The sequence below is a fragment of the Dipodomys merriami genome, unplaced genomic scaffold, assembly GCF_024711535.1.
Source record: "Dipodomys merriami isolate MVZ:Mamm:240054 unplaced genomic scaffold, mDipMer1.0.p SCAF_91, whole genome shotgun sequence".
In the NCBI taxonomy this organism is placed as follows: Eukaryota; Metazoa; Chordata; class Mammalia; order Rodentia; family Heteromyidae; genus Dipodomys; species Dipodomys merriami.
In genome coordinates, this window is record NW_027206524.1 from 1,653,232 (window position 1) to 1,675,606 (window position 22,375).

A 22,375-nucleotide genomic window follows, 5' to 3' on the forward strand; every position below is an offset into this window, starting at 1 on the left:
CAAAGCAACAAAGAAATATCTTATAAATATGTTAGAAACAATAGCAAGAAAGAAGAAACATTTGAGTCCTTATCTTCGCCTAACATCAACTTATCTGACCATTTCTGCTTGTCTCAGACATACACTAGTTATTACAAATAGGGGAAACCATGGGGCCTATGTTTCTTTGGGCCTGGCTTACTTCACTTAATATAATTTTTTCCAAGTCTTTCCATTTCCTAACAAATGGGGCAATGTCATTCTTTCTGATGCCTCGAGGCATAGAATTCCATTGTGTATATATACCACATTTTCTTGATCCATTCATCTACTGGGGCATCTGGGTTGGTTCCAGATCTTAGCTATGGTAAATAATGCTGCAATAAACATAGTTGTGCTGGTAGCTTTAGTATGGTCTTTGTGATCATTTAAATGCCCAAAAGTGGGATTGCTGGGTTATAGGGAATCTCTATGTGGAGTTTTTTGAGGAACCTCCATACTGTTTTATGCCTAAAAGTTTTTAGGATTGGTCTACTGACTTCTGTCTTCAAAATGTTTTTCATAAACAATCTTTATAAGCTGTCATTTAAAAGTTTATAGATTACAACAAAGATTCTTAAAGCTTAATGAGAATTTCTCCACATGAATGATGCTTGGGAAATTGCATTTAAAATTAAATCTCTAAAATTTGAGAAATACTTATTTTCTAGCAATTTGAAATTTTAAAACATAGGTATATAATAAAATCCCAATTGTTTACATAAATTCTTCATTACTAAAACTGTTTGGTCAAATACAAAGTCATTCATTTTTGCTTGGAAATAATATGGTTTCAGAAGTATGTTAACCTTTCAAAGTATTTGAATAAAATTTGAATATCATGAGATTAGCAGTTAGTGCTTTAAGCCTAAAAAGTCATTTGACCTGGAGATGAAATAGAGTTATTCCCAAGACTGACTTGGTAGAGGGTCAAGCTATAAGATCAATAAAATGAAAAGGTCATGGGCAATGGGCATTCAGACCATAATTTTAGAAAAACTAGGCAAGTGGATAGATGATAAGTAATTAAGAATTCCCCCAAATTGTTAGGTTTTTATTTAAACTTGCTTGAGTCATTATGAGAAATTGTAAGTATATAGATGAATCGATACAAACCAAACAGTGAAAGGTGCTATACAGAAAATGTAAAAATGGGGCTGGGAAGGTGGCTCAGTGGTAGAGTGCTTACCTTGCATGCATGATGCCCGGGGTTCGATTCCTCAGCACCACATAAGCAGAAGAAGCTGGAAGTGGCACTGTGGCTCAAGTGGTAGAGTACAAGCCTTGAGCTGAAGAGCTGAGGAATAGCGCCCAGGCCCAGAGTTCAGGGCTGATTGATATGTTAGAACTGACCAGGTAGCCCATAAAATTTGCCTGAAAATGTGAATTTATAATTTTAACACCTGAATGATAGAGTAGCCATCTTCTGAAAGCAAAAAGAATGGAAAATATAGAAACAGATGGTGCACGAGTCCAAGGGCTGTTTGCACACTGAAGCACAGTGAGCAAGATGAGAAGTGTACAAGGGCATGCCCTGTAGGGTTTGTAATCCTGGAGAAGGAATCTGAATTTTAGTCTGTTTTGAGAAGACTTTAAAGACTGTGCCAAAGACATGTGATTACCCGGTTTTAAAGAAATCTGAGAAGAGATTGAAAACAAAGCAAAAATTGAAGTAGGGAGAACCAGCTAGGAAAATAGCCCTGATTTCACAAACATTTATGTTCCAGAGTTAGTAAGGCCTCAGGGACACATCATAAGACATTTGTTGTGTACCACAAAATGTTTGACATTTTTCATTATTTCCAGTTATTTTTCCATTTTTAAGTAGTTTCTCATTTAATTGGTGGATGTATATTGGGTTAACTAGTGGTTACTGGCTTTTCTTTTATTGATATTTGTGTTACATATTTTTGCAGTTGCCTTTTCTCTCCAACAAAGAAAAGGTAACTTTCTACACCCGATGCCTTTATACAGTCTTATGACGAATCCTAGCTGTGTAGGAGGTGCATAGGAAGGTGAATCACAGTCCAAGGCTGACCTCAGTCAAAAATTTGAGACCCGTTCTCTTCATTTCCAGGGTTTTTGTTTTGTTTTAACAGTTCTAGGGCTTGAACCAGGGCCTGGACACTGTCCCTGAGCTTTTGTGCTCAAAGCTGGCACTCTACCATCTTGAATCACAGCTCCATTTTCAGCTTTTGAGTAGTTAATTGGGAGATAAGAGTCTCACGGACTTTCTTGTCTGGGATGTCTTTGAACCACAATTCCCAGATCTCAGCCTCCAAGTAGCAAGGATTACAGGCATGAGTCCTGGTGCCTGGCTTTGTTTCTACTTTGGGAGGGCAAATGGAAGTCTTTTTAGCCTGAGTAATCACTCTGCTGGATATTAGAGTCTCCAGGACTTTCCTTTAAACATTTGTGTAATTTTCAAGTTAAATTCAAAATTGTATGTTTGAAACTTTTCATTGAAATCAGCTTTATTCAACTTTTTATTAAATACATTAATGGGGAAACATTCAAGTTTTAGCAGAAGATATTTCAGTAAAACAGGAGAGCTATATTGACTAGGACTTTGTAGTTGGGGAAAGGCAGCAGAGTAGAAGAGGCACAGATGAATCACATTTAACTACAACTTACAGCAGCTGGGCATCCTTTGGTAGGACACATTCAGCTTGGAGTATTTTCTTATACACATAAAATGAACATAGTATGTGCTTTTCAAGGTTGTATGGCTTAGCAGATAAATTGACTTTATTAAATATTTTTAGAATAAGAATATGTGATGATGAAGTGGAATTTATTGCCATTTTATTGCCATTTACTCTAGTGTATTTTGACCTCAAACTGTGGATTGATTCATTCCTGTTTTACAAGTGAGAATTCTAAGGCACTGTGTTTTTTAGTGATTTTTATAAGGTCATTCAGCCAACAAATATAAACTGTCATGTATTTTTGTCTCTAAACTAGGCATATTTTTAATTTTCTCTGACTAGTGTGTGAAATGATCTATTAGCCAGTATCATGAAAGTAAATTTGTTTACTCAGATGATTTAGAGTCTGATTTCCCACAAAGAAAGCACAAGAGTCATATAAATTGTATTAGTGAGATGTATATATCATCCATATAGATGGACAGGTTCAATCTTTTACAGGAAAGAGAATTTTGTACATTGAGGCAATGTTGGCTGTATATTCCTTCAGCTCTTAAATGTGGTAATCTGGATACTGATAGCCTGTCAGATGATATCACACATGAAAAGCATTTATAGAAATGCCTGTCTGAAGCATTCAGTAAACATTAGTTAGTTGTGGATTTTAAGGTGAAAACATATTTAATATGTGAGGTTATATAGTTTACACAAGCATTCTCTATTATACACCTTGTAATTGTTTTAAATAAAATGATGTATGATGCTGTTTACTTTTTAAATATATATATTTTAAGGATTGAAAGAGTTGTCCCCACTTCCTCTGAATCTCAAACGTTTGTACAAAGAAACACTAGAAATCGAGCCCATTTTGATCATTATTTCCCCGGGAGCTGACCCTTCTCAGGAGCTTCAAGAACTTGCTAATGCTGAAAGAAGTGCAGAGTGTTATCACCAGGTGGGTGCAGACTGCTTGGTGGTTTTTGTCCTGCTCCTATTGCTGCCACACTAGGTCCTGTTAGTGAAGTGAGCACTTTGTGTGTCAAGCCAAATGATCGCCTGATGGTACTTGTTCTACTCTCCAGTCATTGTGAGGATGCTATCTTCCATGGTGAAAGGACCTGTGCAGACAAAGTTAAGGATCTAGTGATGGAGAAATTTCCCTGGATGATTGAGGTGGCTCATCCAGGTGGGCCACAGCACCTTTATAAGAGGGAGACAAGACTTGAGAATGAAAGTATACAATGTGAAGATGGAGGTAGAAGTCAGAGAGGAAAAGAAGATGAACTAAGGGACCACAAAGGAATAGTAAACAGTTTCCAGGATGCACATGAATGATAGAGCTACTATTTTCAAATTTGGTACTTTGATTTTAAATCTGTGTAAATTCTGACCTCCAGAAGTCTGAAATAGTTTGACTTAAGGCATTAAATTTGCGGTAGCTTGTTAGGGCAGCAATTGGAAACTAATATATTTGCTTAAACTTTTAAGAATGACTTTAAAAGATTTATTTGGTTGCTTTTAATAAATCACAGTAATGTTTACTTGCAATTTCTTGATCTAAATTGGAAAAGACACATAAATATTGTGAATTAGATTTATCCAGTGTGATACTCTATTTCCTCTTAAGGTAGAAGCTTTCTTCTGTTCTGATAGCCCCCTTTTTTCCAAGGCAATTTACATGTGAATTTTGAAAATTAAATTTATTAGTTTATTCTTAGCAAGTGCATAAATCTTTTTCATTAGGAATTTAGTTATTGATTTTAAAACCTTAATACATACAACCAAAACTTGGAAAGTAAGAGGTTTACAAGGAATAATGTAAATAGAAGACAGCAAAATAACATGGCAGTTGGGAAGCTGTGCAGGTTTTTCTCTGACTTACTTAGAGCTGCTTCCTAATGAGTCATTATCATAGTACATTTGTCTATTTAGGAAAATAGTTGTCAGTCGTAAGGCAGTGAACCTTTTCCATAGGTTGTACCTGTCAACAGTAACTTTAGCAGGGAGACTAAACTAAGCATATAAACATTATTTAATGTTCCTGGAGAAGATGATGTAACTCCTGAAATTATTTTGGTTTTTCTTCATTAAAAAGCTGATCATAAAGGTTTACAGATTATTGTTATTAAAGACAGCTATGGAGGTTTGTCAATCATTATTAAAATGCTTACAATGTATATATTAGAATATTACAGATATTTTTTGTTTCACTTTATTTTTTGTGTTTGTAGGTTGCTATGGGTCAAGGTCAAGCTGATTTAGCAATTCAAATGCTAAAAGAATGTGCCCGAAATGGAGATTGGCTCTGTTTGAAGAACTTGCATCTTGTGGTATCTTGGCTACCAGTTCTAGAAAAGGTAGATTCAGATAAATGTGGTACATTTGTATCAATTCAGAAATCACTAAAGAACATCAATATTAAAATGTATACTTAACTATTTTTAATATTATTTAAACAAAAGCTTTTTTTTTCTAAAATAAATATATCTGTGCCAAATGATAGATCTTTTACTAGAAAGTCTCAGAATCTTTTTTCAGGGTGTATGAACAAACTCAAGAATTTATTAATCAAAATTTATGGGAAATCCTAGAAGACTTTTCCAGAAGAAAAATAGAAGATGCATAGAGGATTCTAAAAGATCTTGTTAAACCATTGCTCTGTGCTCATGTTCTGTTACCTATATGGAAAGGAAAGGGAGTCAGGGAACCACACATTCCTAAGGCTGAAGAAGTGGAATGTAAACTAATGAAGTCATTTCATGTAGCCCACTGGCCCCAGGAGGAAAGTAACCATACAACAGAACAATTGCTGGGTAGACTTTGAATGCAAATCTGGGATTAAGTTTGCTGCTCATTTAAGAAAGATGAATTGGTCTTGGGTAAGGATTACAACCAAAGACCAGATAGTGCTGGAAGGCTGAATGTAATTCAGCTAAGTGTAAAGGAAGAAAGGATCTCAGGCTAATACTAGCAACAAAAGTAGATAGGTTAGAGATGCACATGCCTCTCAGAATAATGTGGTGTCTTGGATTGAACTGGATGGTGGAAAGTGGGAGATAGGTGACTGGAGGAGGCGAGGCTACAAAATACCTCAAGAACTCAACAGAGATAGTTTCGTTTTTGTTTTGAACCTTACTGGGGTTTGAACTGCGACATCCTGCTTGCTAAGGTATAGTGCTTAACTACTTGAGCTACATCTATAGCCCTAGTTTGGAAATTTTACCCTGGGACTTAGCCAGAGGAAATCTTCTGTAGGGGTTAGTAAGTAAATGGGCAAAAGTAGCATGGCAAAGAGGATCAAACAGAATAGAGTAGATTGAGGGTGGTCCTAGCCTAGTTGTGAGTTGTTGAAAATTTGTGCAGTTGTAATAAATTGGCAACTACAGAATCTTGCACAAAGAAGATAATCATTAAATCTCAGAATAAATTAATGATTAAATAGATGGCTCAATGGACCATAATGTTATATTATTTGTAGTTAAATAGATTTTGGAACTGAGGTATATAGGAATAGTCATATAATTCTATAGCTTCCTTTCTTCCTTCCTTTCTTTCTTTCTTTCCTTCCTTCCTTCCTTCCTTCCTTCTTTTCCTTCCTTCCTTCCTTCCTTCCTTCCTTCCTTCCTTTCTCTCTTTCTCTCTTTCTCTTTCTCTTTCTCTCTTTCTCTCTTTCTCTCTTTCTTTCTTTCTTTCTTTCTTTCTTTCTTTCTTTCTTTCTTTCTGTCTTTCTTTCTTTTCTTTCTTTCTTTCTTTCTTTCTTTCTTTCTTTCTTTCTTTCTTTCTTTCTTTCTTTCTTTCTTTCTGTCTTTCTTTCTTTTCTTTCTTTCTTTCTTTCTTTCTTTCTTTCTTTCTTTCTTTCTTTCTTTCTTTCTTTCTTTCTTTCTTTCTTTCTTTCTTTCTTTCTTTCTTTCTTTCTTTTCTTTCTTTTCTTTCTTTCTTTCTTTCTCGTCAGTCATGGGGTTCTGGGCCTGGGCACTATCCCTCAGCTCTTCAGCTCAAGGTGAGAGCTCTACCACTTGAGTCACACTGCCACTTCCAGTTTTCAAAGTGGTTTATTGGAGATATAAGTCTCACGGAGTTTCCTGCCCGGGCTGGCTTTGAACTGTGATCTTTAGATCTCAGCCTCCTGAGTAGCTAGGATTATAGGTGTGAGTCACCGATGCCCGGCCTTCTACTGTTTTCTGTAAAAGTCAGTAATGGTATAAAATGAAATTTGTGTGTAATGACTCATATGTCTTAAAACCTAAAGGATAAGTAGTTGTAGCCTGCTTTCACCTATGGTTGAGTGATAGACACTAATCTTTGTAAAATGTAATTATAATTAAGTTTTAATTTTGGAACATAGAATACATTATATTAAAAAAATGTTAAACTTTTTTTTCTTTTGGAAAGTCTATATGAACTCTTTTGATATAAATTTATGTTTATTGTATACCCAACCAAATCACAGATGTGTTGTTTTTATTTAAAAATTTTAATTAAAAATTTTTAGATATGTTAGTTAAAGGCAAATTTTCATATAAACTTTATATTTTAAAGTTATGAAGTATAAATTGATTCACAATTTTTGTTTCATTTTGTTCCAGTTCTGAGGCATGAACTCAGGACTTGCACCCTGTCCCTGAGCTCTTTTGCTCAGGGCCAGCATTTTACCCCTTAAGCCATAACTACACTTCCAAGTTTTTTGGTGTTTAATTGGAGATAGGAGTCTCTTGGGCTTTCCAGGCTGATTTTGAACTACAGTTGTCAGATCTCAGCATCCTGAGTAGTTAGGATTACAGATATGAGCACTAGCACCCAGTAGCACAATGCTTTTATAGTCATTATTTTAATATTCTTTTGTCATCTCACATCTACATTTTACATATTAATAGTGGCAATTTGTGTCAGACATAGAATATATTATACTATTTTAATAGCTATCAGCTATATTTCATATATTCACTCTATTGATACTTGAGTAAACAGTAATAAGCCAAATGCTAGATGCTGGTTGTACCTGCTCTTTAGAGACATATCAAAGGAAACAGACCACATTAGTAAATAAGTATATTGAAGCATGATGTACACTACAAATAAGAATGTATAAACTAGCAAGAATCACTAGTATAAACTAGTGATTCTTGAATTTTTTTGTAGGAAAGTAGAGATTAAATTGTATTTTGACATAAGTAAGAATTTATCTGGTTCCCAAGAAAATAATGGAGCAGAGTGATCATGCTGTGTACAAATACTGAGGCATAAAAATCTGAGCAGATGGCTAAAACATACATTGTCAGGGTCACAGGTAGATGAATCTGTGTTGTGAAATTCCCAGTTTATGGGACAAGACATAGGTACTATGAAAAATTGTCAAGAAGGGAATTAATATCATTATATAATTTCTTAGAAGCATAAATAATAACAGAATTTGAAGGCCTAAGGTAGTTGGTGATTTACATATAGCAATGGTAGCCTAACAAACATATCAAGGATGCAATAAGGGTTAAGTCTAAGGTGCTTAGAGTTGGTGTAAGTCATTGAGACTAAGGTCACAAAGCAAATAAACAACAAAGACAAGGTCTGGATTTTATAGAGTGGAACGACTTGCAGGACCAAGTTGTTATCCATTATACTAAGGGAGTAAATGTACTTTTACTGTTTTTTGTTGTTGTTTTTTTTGGTCAGTCGAAGGGCTTGATCTCTGGGCCTGGGCGCTGACCCTGAGCTCTTCAGCTCAAAGCAAGCAAACGCTCTACCACTTGAGCCACAGTGCCACTTCTGGTGTTCTGGTAGTTAATTGGAGATAAGAGTCTCACAGACTTTTCTGCCCAGGTGAGCTTTGAACTGTGATCCTCAGCTTCCTGAGTGGCTAGGATTACAGGCCTGAGCCTTGGGCACCTGTCTCTGTTTACTCTTTTTTAAGTGAACAAGGCTACCTGTATGCACTGCATTGCACTGCATTGTAGGCTTTTTCATCCTACATTCATCACACTAAGCTGGTAATAGAGAAGCTAAACATTTAAAGCAAAGAATTGATGTTTCAGAATTTCACAGAAATTTTAGTAAGATATGATTTTTCATAATAGATTGTTAAAAGGGAAATGTATGTATTTAACTAGATTTAATTTTGGTTTTGTCAACCAGGAATTGAATACTCTTCAACCTAAAGATACCTTTCGTCTTTGGCTCACTGCAGAAGTTCATCCCAGCTTTACTCCTATCTTACTGCAGTCAAGTTTGAAGATAACCTATGAGGTGAGAAGTTTTGAAATGTATATCACTTGTTATATAACAACAATGATCTGATCATGCTCTCCAAAACTTTATAAGTAATTACATATACTGAACCTGTAAAAACTTCCTTTTATACTTAAATAAGGTGTAATTAATAATGTAAATGATATAAAGCTTCACACGTATTTTAAAAGTATTTCTTATTTACCTCTTTGATTTAATGTGATAAAAATAAATAACATAAAATTTACCTTCTGAACAACTTTGTTATGTAACAGATTCCTTGGAACTATTTATCCTCTGGAATTAAGATCCTATTCTACTGAGTACTGTTAGTGAAATATAAAATATGGCAGCAAGGGGCTGGGAAGGTGGTTCAGTGGTAGAGTGCTTCCTTGCACGCCTGAGGCCCTGGGTTCGATTCCTCAGCACCACATAAGCAAAAAGAAAAAAGCTGGAAGTGAGGCTGTGGCTCAAGTGGTAGAGCGCTAGCCTTGAGCTGAGGAGCTGAGGGACAGCGCCCAGGCCCAGAGTTCAGGCCCCAAGACCAGACCCAAAAATAAAATAAAATAAAATATGGCAGCAAGTATTATGGAAAAATAGTATACACATACTTCAGAAAGTTAAAAAAAAAAGAGCTAGTATATGAGCCAGAAATTCCAATCTTGGTTTATATCCAAATAATTGAGAAAATCATCAAGGTTCCCCAGTTCCACATTTTTCCTTTTCCCTCTCTCTAGCCTCTGGCAACCACCTTTCTACTGTTTTACAGAGTTTGACTCATTTAGTACACTCGTTCAGTGTCTGGTTTTTTGTGACTAACTTATTTCACTTAGCTCAATATCCTTGCTCATCCCCTTTTGAGGGTGGGGCAGAAATGAGGTTAAACTACAGGACTCACATTTGCTACACAGTTGGTCTACTACTTGAATCCCATCTCTAGCTAGGAATTTAACTTTCAGACTGAGTAATGTTACATTATATGTATATACCATCCTTCCTTTCCTCCTTCCCTTCTTCCTTATCTCCTTCCCTTGATGAACTTCTAGGTCCTCAATTTTTGGCTATTAGGAATAGTGCATTGTACATAGGTGACCACTTCTCTTCAAGATTTTGTGGTGATTGTTTAGTTTCCAATGTGTCATGCTTTGTTAAGTTCTGCTGTGAAAATTTGGCATAGTTTATGATAATTTTTAAGTGTTTAATAAACAAACTTTATTCTTAAAGATTAGGTTTAATAGAATATTCTTAGTTTTAACAAAAAAATATTAATGAAAAAGTCTGCTCAGTATGCAGTAGTCAGTATTCTTAAAGTATGAACTTGAATTATTTTCTGCTCACATGAGAAACTATTTTGGAAATAAGATTTTACTTTTAAAACTTTTAATTATGGTTAGCAGACAAATGTAAACCATTTTTTTTCCTTTAAAATTCTCTTTGAGGGCTTTACTGTGCTTTTTTTCTAACTATTGAAATTTTGAAAAGTTATCTTTTAGTAGGTAAAATCTCAATGTCAACTTCAACTCAACATGTCAATTTATGATCAGTGTCACTCATTTTCATTTATTCTAACCCTGTCCATCCCCTCAAGTTACTTGCTTTCATTTTCACATAGGTACATTGGTTATCATGACTGTATTCCCCCACCATCTCTCATGGAATTCTTTTAATCATCTCACGTGCTACGTCTGCTTCACACGGAAGAATATTTTTGAAGTTACAAAATTTTATTTATGTATTTAAAACATTTTATATTTGTACACTTCCAAGTAACTAATTGAAGTCAACCTTCAATTTAGATACCCTATCAACATATGTTCTCAAATATTTCAAATACAAACTCATTTGTGCCTGTTAGGCAATAAGAAAGCTGTTAATTTCTTTAGTCACCTCCAGGTTTGAAGAAGAATTTAATGCGTACTTATGAGTCTTGGACTCCTGAGCAAATTAGCAAAAAAGACAACATACACCGAGCTCATGCTCTTTTTAGTTTTGCATGGTTTCATGCTGCGTGTCAAGAAAGAAGAAATTATATTCCACAGGTAATACAATTATAATGTGGCTAATGTTAATAGATTTGTGTATCTAACTCAGCTTTTTGTACTAATCTTCTGGACTGCATATAGTTTTTGTACTAATCTTCTGGACTGCATATAGTTATCTATTTCACATTTCACTGAAATAAAATGTTAAAACAACCTGTGACCCAAGGTAAATATCCAGTCTAGCACTTCTATACATAGACATCTCAGACTTCAAAAACTGAATCCTTGGACCCTTTTCTGTAATGTCTCCTCTGTAAAAAGCATTGATATCCATCTACTTTCTAGAACTAGAATCCTAGGAGTTTTTTTTTAAATGTATTTCTGTGAATTTCTGACTTGATCCATTATCTACTTATGTCTACTACCTGTGTCCTCTTCTCCATTTTCCCAAGCCTAGTCTTCTCTCACTGGGACTGCTTTGTGAGCTTACCTTCTGACTGTGCTTCCTCCAATTTGCATTCAGCAGCCAGACTTGTCTTTCTGTGAGTTTGATTAGTTCATTACTTTCTGTTGTACTTGGGAAAACTATGCAAATTATGACCCCAAAGGAAAGATCTATCTCTTCAGCCCCTTCTCAGCCTTGGTCTACTCTTATTTATTCTTCAGTTACGCTGGCTGTCTTTTCAGTATGAATCTACCCAAAAGATCTAGACCTCCATTTTTCTGTTGTTGTGGCAGCCTTAGCTGGTGCTAATACCCCATTTAGTCCACAAGCCCTTTTCAGCCATAAATTGGATCTTTGTCCCCTCTTTAGATTTTTTTCCATCCTTAATTTTTCAACTTTGTCTGTTTCTGCTGGGAAACTGTTTCCTCATTCTCTCCTTGTCTTGTCCTCCCTTTAGCTACTGTCTCTACTTCACCTACAGGTCAAAGGAAGAAATCGGTTCTGAACCTAGACAGACTTTGACTGGGTAGAAGCTTTGGTTAAAACATTTGTTTTTAAATTTTACCACTCAGGCCCTTAATTCCTAAATATTTCATAACTTAATACTGATTACACGCTTTCTTTAATGATTCAAAATGCTACTGGCTCTCTAATTTATATTCCTAGCTCAGTTTACTTCTTTTGGGTTTGAGTTTGGATATTCAACTACTCATTTGACCTGCCTACTTATGTATCTCCAAAAAGTGATGGGAAAGTCATGTACTCTGGATCCATTTCTAGAATATAGGCTTCTTAAGAGCAGATTCTTACTGTTGCTGAATTGTCATTGGCCCAAATAGGGCCTGGTACTTATCAGACACTCCATAAGATTTTGTTGACTACATTTTACTTTAAAATTACCTTGGGCTGGAGGTAAGGTTTAGTGATAAGAGTGCTTTACCATCAGTGAGGCCCTGGGTTCAGTCCTCAGTACCTTTAAAACAAAGAACTGTAGGCAACAAGCCTTCCAATAAAAATATTTGAAATTGTTTAACTTTAGTTTACTGATCTCATCATAATTCTTACAACTTTATATTCTTTCAGTGAATAGCTACCATCTGCTAAATTCAACACATGTTTAGTAATCAGTGGTAACACTTCTCTTCTCTTTTGATGTCTTCATCCTTCATTACAAACTGATACGATCACTTTTTTCCTAACAAATTCTCCAATACTTTGTCTTCCAATCCGTTCTTCCCCTTTCCCATCAGGGTAACTTACCACTTAGCCTGGGTTTGATCTCATTCTTGTCTGTACCAAGTACATTCCTTTCTATCAAACTTAATACAGTTTGTAGTTGTGCATATATCTTAAGTGATGGTCTCCACCTCACATATTCCTGAATCTGCCTGAAGAGTACATGAGAACAAGTATTATTTCTATTTGTTTTATTCTTATGTGCCCACAACCTGACTTGTAATAAAATTTAAGAAATATTTTTGAATGATGAATAAAGTCTGTATCAACATTCCTCAAAACCAATGCTACCCAAGTATAAAATACCCAAGTATAAAAATTGAACTTGCTTTATTACATAATTACTTTCAGCTAAGGGGAACCTCACAAAAATTGTTTTTGATGTTTTGTATTCTCTCTATATACAATGTAGAGCTCTATGGATTTTCTTTTACATAGTATTGCTATTAGATTAGGAATGCTTTATAGATTCAGTATGAATCAGAATGAAAGGACAGAAAATAATGTTAAGTACATTTGAGACTGGTAATATTTTCTTATGTTTGTGGTAAAATTTTATAGCTATATAGCATGAATTATAGGAAATAACTTATTGTGCATAGTGTATAGAATAAAAATTCTACACCAGTTTTTAATCATATTTACATGTATTATTATATATGTAAATGATAAACTATATGGTTTATGCTTTAAAGATTAGTATATTTACTTGTTAAATAATATAGTATATTGATTTTATTAAAAATTCTCCAATTATATTTTTTAGGATATCCTGAGCATTTTTTAAAATAGTAAAAGCAGTCAAAAATATATACATATGACTTGATGCTGCTTAATTCTTTACTACATATTAAATTTATCTTGATAGGGTTGGACCAAATTTTATGAGTTTTCTTTATCAGATCTTCGGGCTGGATACAACATTATTGACAGACTCTTTGATGGTAAGTTCTCATGAAGACAGTTTCTATCTCTGATGTTAATGATAGATTTGTTTAGAGTGTTATTAATAGTGTGATTTTTCAGAAGTGTCAAGTTCATATCACATATTTGACTTTTTTAGTTTTTAGTTTTTAATATCCTGACTGTCAAATCTTTGTTATATGAGGGTCTGGTATTAGCTATGGTAGTTATTTTATGTACCCCATTCAATTTATCTGTAGCTTATAGGGAAGCAGAAAGCTAGATAGATCTCATCCTCATTTTGTGACCCACAAACTTCAATTGAGTTAGTCAGATCTCTTTCAAAACAACTGTAGAAGCTGGACATTAGTGGCTCACGTCTGTTATCCTACCTACTCAGGAGGCTGAGATCTGAAGATCAAGGTTTAAAGCCAGCTTGGACAGAAAACTCTGTGATACTCTTATCTCCAGTAAGCTGCCCCAGATTATACTCTATCTGATACTACTTTCCAGTTTCCCCTGTTTACTACCTTTGTTCTGATGCAGTCTGTCCTCAAGTACCTAGCTAATCAGTGAACTTTACTGGTTTCATAAGTCTGGAATCATGCAGCATATATGCCTAGTGACTAGATCTTCTCAGCTAACTTTTTTTTTTTTTTTTTGGGTCCAGTCATGGGGCCTGAACTCTGAGCCTGGGCGCTGTCCCTCAGCTCTTTAGCTCAAGGCTAGCGCTCTACCACTTGAGTCACAGTGCCACTTCCGGGTTTTTTTCTTTTTTGCTTATGTGGTGCTGAGGAATCGAACCCAGGGCCTCAGGCATGCAAGGCAAGCGCTCTACCACTGAGCCAACTTCCCAGCCCCCTCAGCTAACATTTTATGTGACAGTTTTATGTTTGCATGTAGTTACAATCCCCTTATTACTCTATAGTATGCAGTTGTATAGGTACTTCTGCTGCTGAACATGGGGCTAGTTTCATTCTGGGATGGTTAATGCTGCTGTAGCTTTAGGTGACTATAGGACTTGTTTTTGTGGAGTGTATATTCAGGAGTCGAATTACTAGGTCATAACACATGCATTTTTTTTATCATTGTTACTTAATGCCAACTAGTATCCCAACATTATCTTCATTAAATCATAACATCAGAAAAGTACATATAAGTATGTACTTCAACAAACGTTCATAAATTGAACCCATGTCAATAACATCAGTTTCAAGAAGATTTACTACAATTCCAAAAGCACCTCCTAAACTGTACAGCACCTCGTGCTCTTCCACCTCACGCAAGGATGGATACTGTCCTGATTTCTGTGAATTATGACATTAAATGCTAATTTGGAAATTTTTCTAAAGGACATACACTAATACTTAGGATATCTTGGTAGTTTTTCAAAATGTCAGAATTAGTGCCTTTTACAGCTGGGAGAACCAAAGCACAGAGAGTTTGGATAACTCATAATTGCGTTTTAAAGTTGTGGTGGAATCCTGTGGTTTTTACATATGTTGCACCATTGATTTGTCAATAAAAATCAGATACCTCAGAGCAATATTGACCCTTATGGTAAAACTCTTTGCATAATTGTATAGTTTAAAAAATTCCCAATATTAAGAGATTCCGTATATGTAGAATTAAATTCAAAAATAAAAAAGTCATGAGAAAATTTGTATGGAAATTAATTACCATGTAATCTAGAGTAAGTTTCTTAATGTTTAAACCTCAGTTCTGGGTCCATAAAGCAGTAGAAACATTGGCACTATCTGTTTGTCTAGTTATTGAAAGGTTTAAATGAGAAGCCACATGAAACATTGATGTTTAGTACATTTAATATATGGGTTAAGCAGTGTTTGGCTTTGTTGTTGTAATTTAATTTCTCACTTTTGTCTTGAACAACCAACATTTATTTTTGAGAACAGTGAATATTAGGAGAAAAGGAAGATTTTGTTATATAACTTCTGTAAAATATTGTATAAAACAGCCAATGTATTTTATAAATTGGAAGGTCTCCTCCTGGGTGACCTATTTACTCATGACTGGCATATCCATCACTAATACCTCATTTGGGGAATAGCAGTGGAAGGGAGGAAGTGAGGTCTTGATGAAGTGCTCGGCTATTGACCACTGTGTATATGCAGGACAATAGTGGTAACTCTTTCTCTGCCATGTAGGTCCCTTTATCCCAAGGAACATTGTAACACTTCTATTTGTGATTATCTCTGAATTCTGTACTGACGAAATACAATTAAACTAGTACTCCTAACAAAAATCTTTGTTTCCTATACTTACGAGAGATCTGAAACTTCTGATTTTCTACTGTTAATCACTGAATTGTGATTTTAAAGCGATTTCTGTTGCAGAATGAGGTCATATCTTATAGAAAACAATTGTCATTTTTTTAAATTTTGGTGTTTTTTTTTGTGACTCTGGGAACCACCCCACCTTCCTGAAGCCTTTCACACGCCAGGCAAACACTGTACCACTCATCTACCTTACTAGCTCCACCTACACTATGTTTCAATATAGAAGACTATATTGTATGAAGGTGATTTGTAGAATTTCCCTAGTCAGATTATTTTAGGAACCAAATATTTTATCATTCCCCCATTCAATAATTCAGTAATATGCACTAAATATTCGCTCAGAATAAAATTAGGTTTGGGGGAGGTTCTTTTAAGGCGTTTCAGTGTTAAGTAGGCAATGTTTTGTGGTAGAAAAGGATGACTGTGCATTCAGAATACCTCATTACCAATCCAAACTCAAACTTCCTAGACCTTAATGTCTCTATTTATGGAGTAATATTGATACTTCTCTATTTAATACTTCTGGGGTGGCAAAGATTGAGTTTATAAGTATAAAATACTTGGAAATTTTTACTTGGTTAACTAATATTTAAGTAAATATACCTACTGTTAATATGGACCATTATAAGAAATACTTTAGGAAGTTGCAACATGTCCTGGCAGTGTCGTGGCTATTACTGGGAAGGTAAGTGGATGAATGTAGAAGGTGAAGGAAGGCAAACATAGTCATAATAACGTATGTGAACACATAGAAATGGAACAAACTCACTCAGACTGATTTGGGAAGGGGGATATGAGGCATGTGAGAATGGAGTGACTGATCAAAATGCATTGTAACCAAAAGCAGACACGATGAACTGAACCCCTTGTACAACTATGTGATGCTAGTAAGTGATTTAGCTGTGTTTAGTATACACATATATACACCACATATATATCCTTCCACAACTGATAAATATAATTTTTGTATTTTTATTAACCTTTTAAAATGAGATTAATAAAAGTATTTTTAACTTACAGGATCCAAAGACATACAGTGGGAATTTGTACATGGTTTGCTTGAAAATGCTATTTATGGAGGACGAGTAGATAACTATTTTGATCTTAGAGTTCTTCAGTCATACCTGAAACAATTTTTTAACTCTTCAGTAATTGACGTATTAAATCAAAGGAACAAGAAAAGTGTTTTTCCATATTCTATAGCTCTACCAAAATCCTGCAGCATTTTGGTAGGTAATATCATTTTCAGTCTATTAGAGAAATATTGGGATTATTTTAACACTGTTAAAAAGATTTTATTTTCAGAAACCCAAGTTGTTACTCCTAGGACAGACTGTTTTGTCAATATACCCTGTATGTGTTCTGTGAACTTTTGGGTATGTATTGAAGATTTATTGATTCTAGTGATGATTGACTAGTGCTTAGGCAAATCTGCAATTGCCAAGAAAAGTGTAGTGTAGGGCTCATGTTAATATCTAGAATGGGAGATGTTGCTTTCTAATAGATGTGACCTACTCTGAGGAGTGCAAAGAAGTCAAGTTTTCTTAAGTCTTACCTTGAGTTTCTGGCTCATAAACTTAAAACAGGCCTGGATATATGCAAGGAAATCACAGCAACTATTGTGTGTTGCTTTGACCTCCAGTCATCACTTGGAAGACTTCCAGAATACAGTCATCTTCCAGAAAACAGTATTAATATAGCCAAAAGATTTCAATCTACTTCAATTTATCATAAACTTACAGTTGTACAAATGTCCCAATATTTTATTACATCGAATATGTGTGTATATATATGAATATTACAATATTTATTATAATATAAATATTGTAATATATGCATATATATTCGATGAAATAAAATATATATTTATTTTTTTTTTAAATTGTATTTTATTTTATTTGAGAACATACTGTACAAAGGGGCTACAATTACATGGGCAGGATAATGCATACATTTCTTACCAAGCATTGCAGCCTCCTCCTTTGTTTACCCTTCACTTCCCTTCCCCGCCTCCCCCCTCCCCCCACCCAATTTTACCCCCCTCCCCCCACCCAATTATTAAAATATATATTTATATATATATATACACACATCTATCTATCTCTCTATCTATCTATCTATATCCAGGGCTTTGAACTCAGGGCCTCCTGATTGCTCTGGTGCGCTACCACTTGAGACAAGTTCCCAGCTGTTTGTTGTTTCATTTGTTTTAGATAGGATCTCTTGTTTTTGTTCAGTGATCTTTCTATTTAAACCTCCCAGATAGCTGGGGTTACAGATGCACACTAACCACAACTGGTTTATTTGTTGAGATAGGATCTTGCTAACATTTTGCTCAGGCTGGCCTTGAACTGTTGTTCTTCTAATCTCTGCCCTCCTGAGTAGCTGGAATTATAAGGATTAGTCACTACCCTCAGCCTACATCAAATATTATTGTATTTTTTCATGAATTGCAAGTGTATGTGTGTATATATATTTATGTGTGACATTATATATTTTCCTAATTTGTGTGATGTCTTTTTTTCTCACCCAAATATTTTTAAAGATATTTTTGTTTGTGTCATAACTGTCAAAACACCAAAAATTTTAAGAGTAAATATTAACTATATTAATATTACCTTATGTATTATGTGAATGATTATCACATCTGTTTTTGCTTTTAGTATTTTTACTTTTCCCATTCAGTAATTTGCACAGAACACCTGTTTCAGCTGTTCTAAGCATTGTGGATGCAAGTGCTTATTTATGGAATTTACTTTCTAGAAGAACATTAGTTTGAATAAGGAAACAACACATAACATATTTATGTATTCTGTATTTTTCAGATAGTACACCCACGTCTTTTTCATGTGGTACATTTTTCAGACAGTACACACAACATTCATTTCTAACATAAGTATGCTACATTGAGCTTTTATACCTTGAATGCACAGAGCAAGTAGAACACAGCTCCCCAAACGCTCTTCTCATGGCCCTTCTAGTTATTCCTCCCCCACAGATGTTCATGTTGATTTCTCACAATCTACATTTGTTTTCCCTGTGTTCATGCTGTTTATATTAAGGGCATCATGCAGTAACATCTTTTTGGGTCCATGTGAGTGAATCTGGAAGTATAGATGCTAGTTCTTTTTTTTTTTTTTTTTTTTTGCCAGTCATGGGGCCTGAACTCTGGGTCTGGGCGCTGTCCCTCAGCTCAAGGCTAGCGCTCTACCACTGGAGCCACAGCACCACTTCCAGCTTTTTCTGTGTATGTGGTGCTGAGGAATCGAACCCAGGGCCTCATGCTTGCAAGGCATGCACTCTACCACTGAGCTATCTTCCCAGCCCCAGATGCTAGTTCTTTAGTCAGCATGTCAGTATATAGTTCTAGGGAGGCAGAAGACTCCAGTCTAGACAAGACTTCACAGCTGTATTGAAAAGAACCATGTAAGGCCGCATGCCAGGGCCACAAGCAAACTGAGGACTAGCTGTGGGTATGGAATTGCTTTACAATAAAGTGGTAACAAGGAGAACTTGAATAGTAGGCTATTCATCGGTTTAAAGAATTTTCTATATTTTTGAGAAACATTTCTGGAACATTTATCTTAATTTTATACCAGTACGAACTGAATTCTTTAGGTAGACTGAAGGAAAAAAAATGACAAAATTTCCTAAACCGTCTAACAAAACGTTGTTATAGAAATGTAGGTATCATTGTTTTAATCAATTCAGGACACTTTAATGGGAAGTTGCATAAGAAGAAAATAAAGAGTATCAAATAATGCCTAGAGAAGTATTAATGAGAAATTATTTCTAATGGATAACTGAGATAAAGTACAATGAGATTTATGTAGAAAATGTAAAATATGGATAACTAATATTTTACAAATATCTATTCTTTCTGGTTTTGCTGGTTGTAAATTCAATATCTAATGAGAAATCCTTGTACTTCTTTGTGTCCAGGACTATCGTGCTGTCATTGATAAACTTCCAGAGGACGATAAACCGAGTTTCTTTGGCCTGCCTGCCAATATTGCTCGCTCATCTCAGCGCATGATCAGTTCTCAGGTAATCTAAGAAAATAATCTCCCTTTTAGAAAAATGCTGCTGCAGAGCCCGAGTCCAGCAACCTTCAATTTCTTTAGTATAAGGCCCACAAGCTTTGTTTCTTCCATTATTGTTAAAGTATCTGTTCTGCAGTTTTAATGTTCGTTTTGTATTATTGTAAAAATTGTTACCCTGTGTGTTTATGAAAATAAATGTAAGTGTTCCTAGGTACAAATAGGCTCCTTACCTATGCCAACTGAAGATATTCCTGTTGCATTTTCTTAGATAGTGTCAACTCAGATAGTCTATGAGAGGACATGAAGGTTACTGAGTTTCCTTTCATATAAGATTACACTCTAGGTATTTCCCTGCATGCTCTTTATCCAATCTAAAATAAAAGCTTATTTTATGTATTATATAATAGCATAAAATTTTATTATAAACTATATTGTAAAATAAATTTTATATATAAAATATTTTACAATACCCACTTTAATAGTATATACAGGGATTTTTTAAATTGTGAAAATACTGTACAGAGTGGTTACAATTACATGGGCAAGATAATGAGTACATTTCTTATCAAGCATTGCAGCCTCCTCCTTTGTTTCCCCTTCCCATCCCTTCCCAACCCTCCCCTCGCCCCCCCAATCCTCCTCCCCTCCCTCCACCAAAGTTGTAAAGTTTGTTTTCGATATAACAACTTGTACATCTCATTGTTGCAATGGGTCTACCTATATACAGGGATTATTTTGTGTGTATATACACATTATCTCTGAAAATATATTCTCCTGTTTGAAGTAAACCTGAAAGAACTTTATTTAAGAGTAAATATCTAATCCTGTTTTATTTTTCTCTAAGTGAATAAAACATGCATCTAGTGTATAAATTATATCTGTAAATACACATAAATACATGATTGTATATAACTATATTCTATATAAATATATGTCTATAACTATTATAAAATATGATTCTAATTGTAATGCTGTTTTGAGGTATATAGGGACTAGGGAGACAGAAAGAGAATGATTGTCCTATAGCCAACATAATGCCCAAGCAACAGATTGAAAAAATACTGAAATCTCAATATTGTTTTGATTTACATTTCCTTATGGTCAGGAATGTTGAGTATTTCTTCATGTATTTATTGGGTATTTGTACAACTTTTGAGAATTTTCTGTTCAGTTCATTTGCTTATTTATTAATTGAATTGATTCTTTGGGAGTTTAAGTTTTTGAGCTCCTTGTATATTCTGGTTATTAATCCCTTGTCAGATGTATGTCACAAAGATTCCTTCCCATTCTGTGGGTCATCTCTTTATTAGACCAGTCTTCAGATTCACATAGTCTTTCTCCTGCCTTCACAAGTTGTTGAGGCTTACAATTGTATTTTAAAATTTGACTTAATCATTTCATTTCCAAGCTCTCTTTTTGGTTCTTTTTCAAAAATGCTACTGATTTCTCATATTCCCTATTCATCTTTTAATTTCATTTAGCTGTTTTTCTGTATCTTATATCTCATGAAGTTTTTTTTAATTATCATTCTCTTAGGTATTTTGTCTTTATTTTTGTAGTCATGTTTGTGTTGAGAAATTAGGTAGACCAGTGTTTACAACTGTTAGATTTTCTTATGGGTTGTTCCCTTTATCAGTATGAAATAAATTTCTTTGTCTCTTTTGACTAATTTTGTTTGAAGTCTGTTTTGTCATATATTTCTGTAGTTAGTTCTGCATGGTTTGGCGTCTTTTAATCCACAATTACAATATATATTATTTCAAATAATCCTTAAATAGCCGTGATTCCCCTTCCAGCAAAGTTAAATCCTGGGCAGTATCTGTGTTCTGCTGTCTAAAAGGTGAAGTTAAGCGAAATGAACCCCAAGATAGGGACACAAGTGATTTTTTTCTTGCTTGCTATTATTTCTAACGTATTTATAAGGTACCATGTGATTTTTTTGTTGCTTTGTATGTTCCTCCCCCACGGTATTTCACTGTTTTCACTGTATTTGATGTCAGTGTAATTGGGAGAGGGAAAGGGAAAAAACAAAATGTTTAAATAGGGATGCAGGTTGACCCATTGCAACAATGAGATATATAAGGCACTAAGTTGAAAAATGAACTTTATAATTTAGGTGGGGGGAGGGGTAGTGTAGTTTTGGAGGTGGGAGAGAAGGGATGGTAGGGGGAAAACAAAGGAGGAGGCAACAATGCTTGATAAGAATTGTACTCATTACCTTGCTCATGTAACTGTAACCCCTCTGTACAATAAACATTTTTTAAAAAAGGTAAAATAAGTACCATCCAAGGTCTGTAAAATTAGACTGTATAAAAAGAGGGCTTTGGAATCTTATTTTTCTAAATACATGTCTTGGGTGATTCTTAGATACCTCAGCTTTGAGAGCATCTGTGCTTCAGTTAGGAGAGACTGTAGAGAATACCCAGTCTTGTTATTCTAAAAGCATGAAATCTGCCTTTCATATTCTTTTTTTAATCTGATCACATGGAGTAATTTTCCTTAATGTATGAGTGCAGAGTTAAAACAACCTTAGTAAGATATTAGACTGATGGAACGGGGTTTGATGAATAATCTATTGAAAATT

The 22,375-nt window shown here is 34.7% G+C and overlaps 1 protein-coding gene across 3 annotated transcripts in view; it reads left to right on the forward strand.

Moving 5' to 3' along the window:
* Positions 1 to 22,375, forward strand: part of LOC138821327 (cytoplasmic dynein 2 heavy chain 1) — a 168,949-nt gene that overhangs the window by 116,911 nt on the left and 29,663 nt on the right. For all 3 annotated transcript variants that reach the window (XM_070013461.1, XM_070013463.1, XM_070013462.1), the window contains 7 exons: positions 3,461 to 3,621; positions 4,898 to 5,023; positions 8,793 to 8,903; positions 10,769 to 10,924; positions 13,417 to 13,492; positions 16,769 to 16,977; positions 19,691 to 19,795. In XM_070013461.1, coding sequence (XP_069869562.1) covers positions 3,461 to 3,621; positions 4,898 to 5,023; positions 8,793 to 8,903; positions 10,769 to 10,924; positions 13,417 to 13,492; positions 16,769 to 16,977; positions 19,691 to 19,795 — 944 coding nt within the window. The remainder of the gene's footprint in view (positions 1 to 3,460; positions 3,622 to 4,897; positions 5,024 to 8,792; positions 8,904 to 10,768; positions 10,925 to 13,416; positions 13,493 to 16,768; positions 16,978 to 19,690; positions 19,796 to 22,375) is intronic.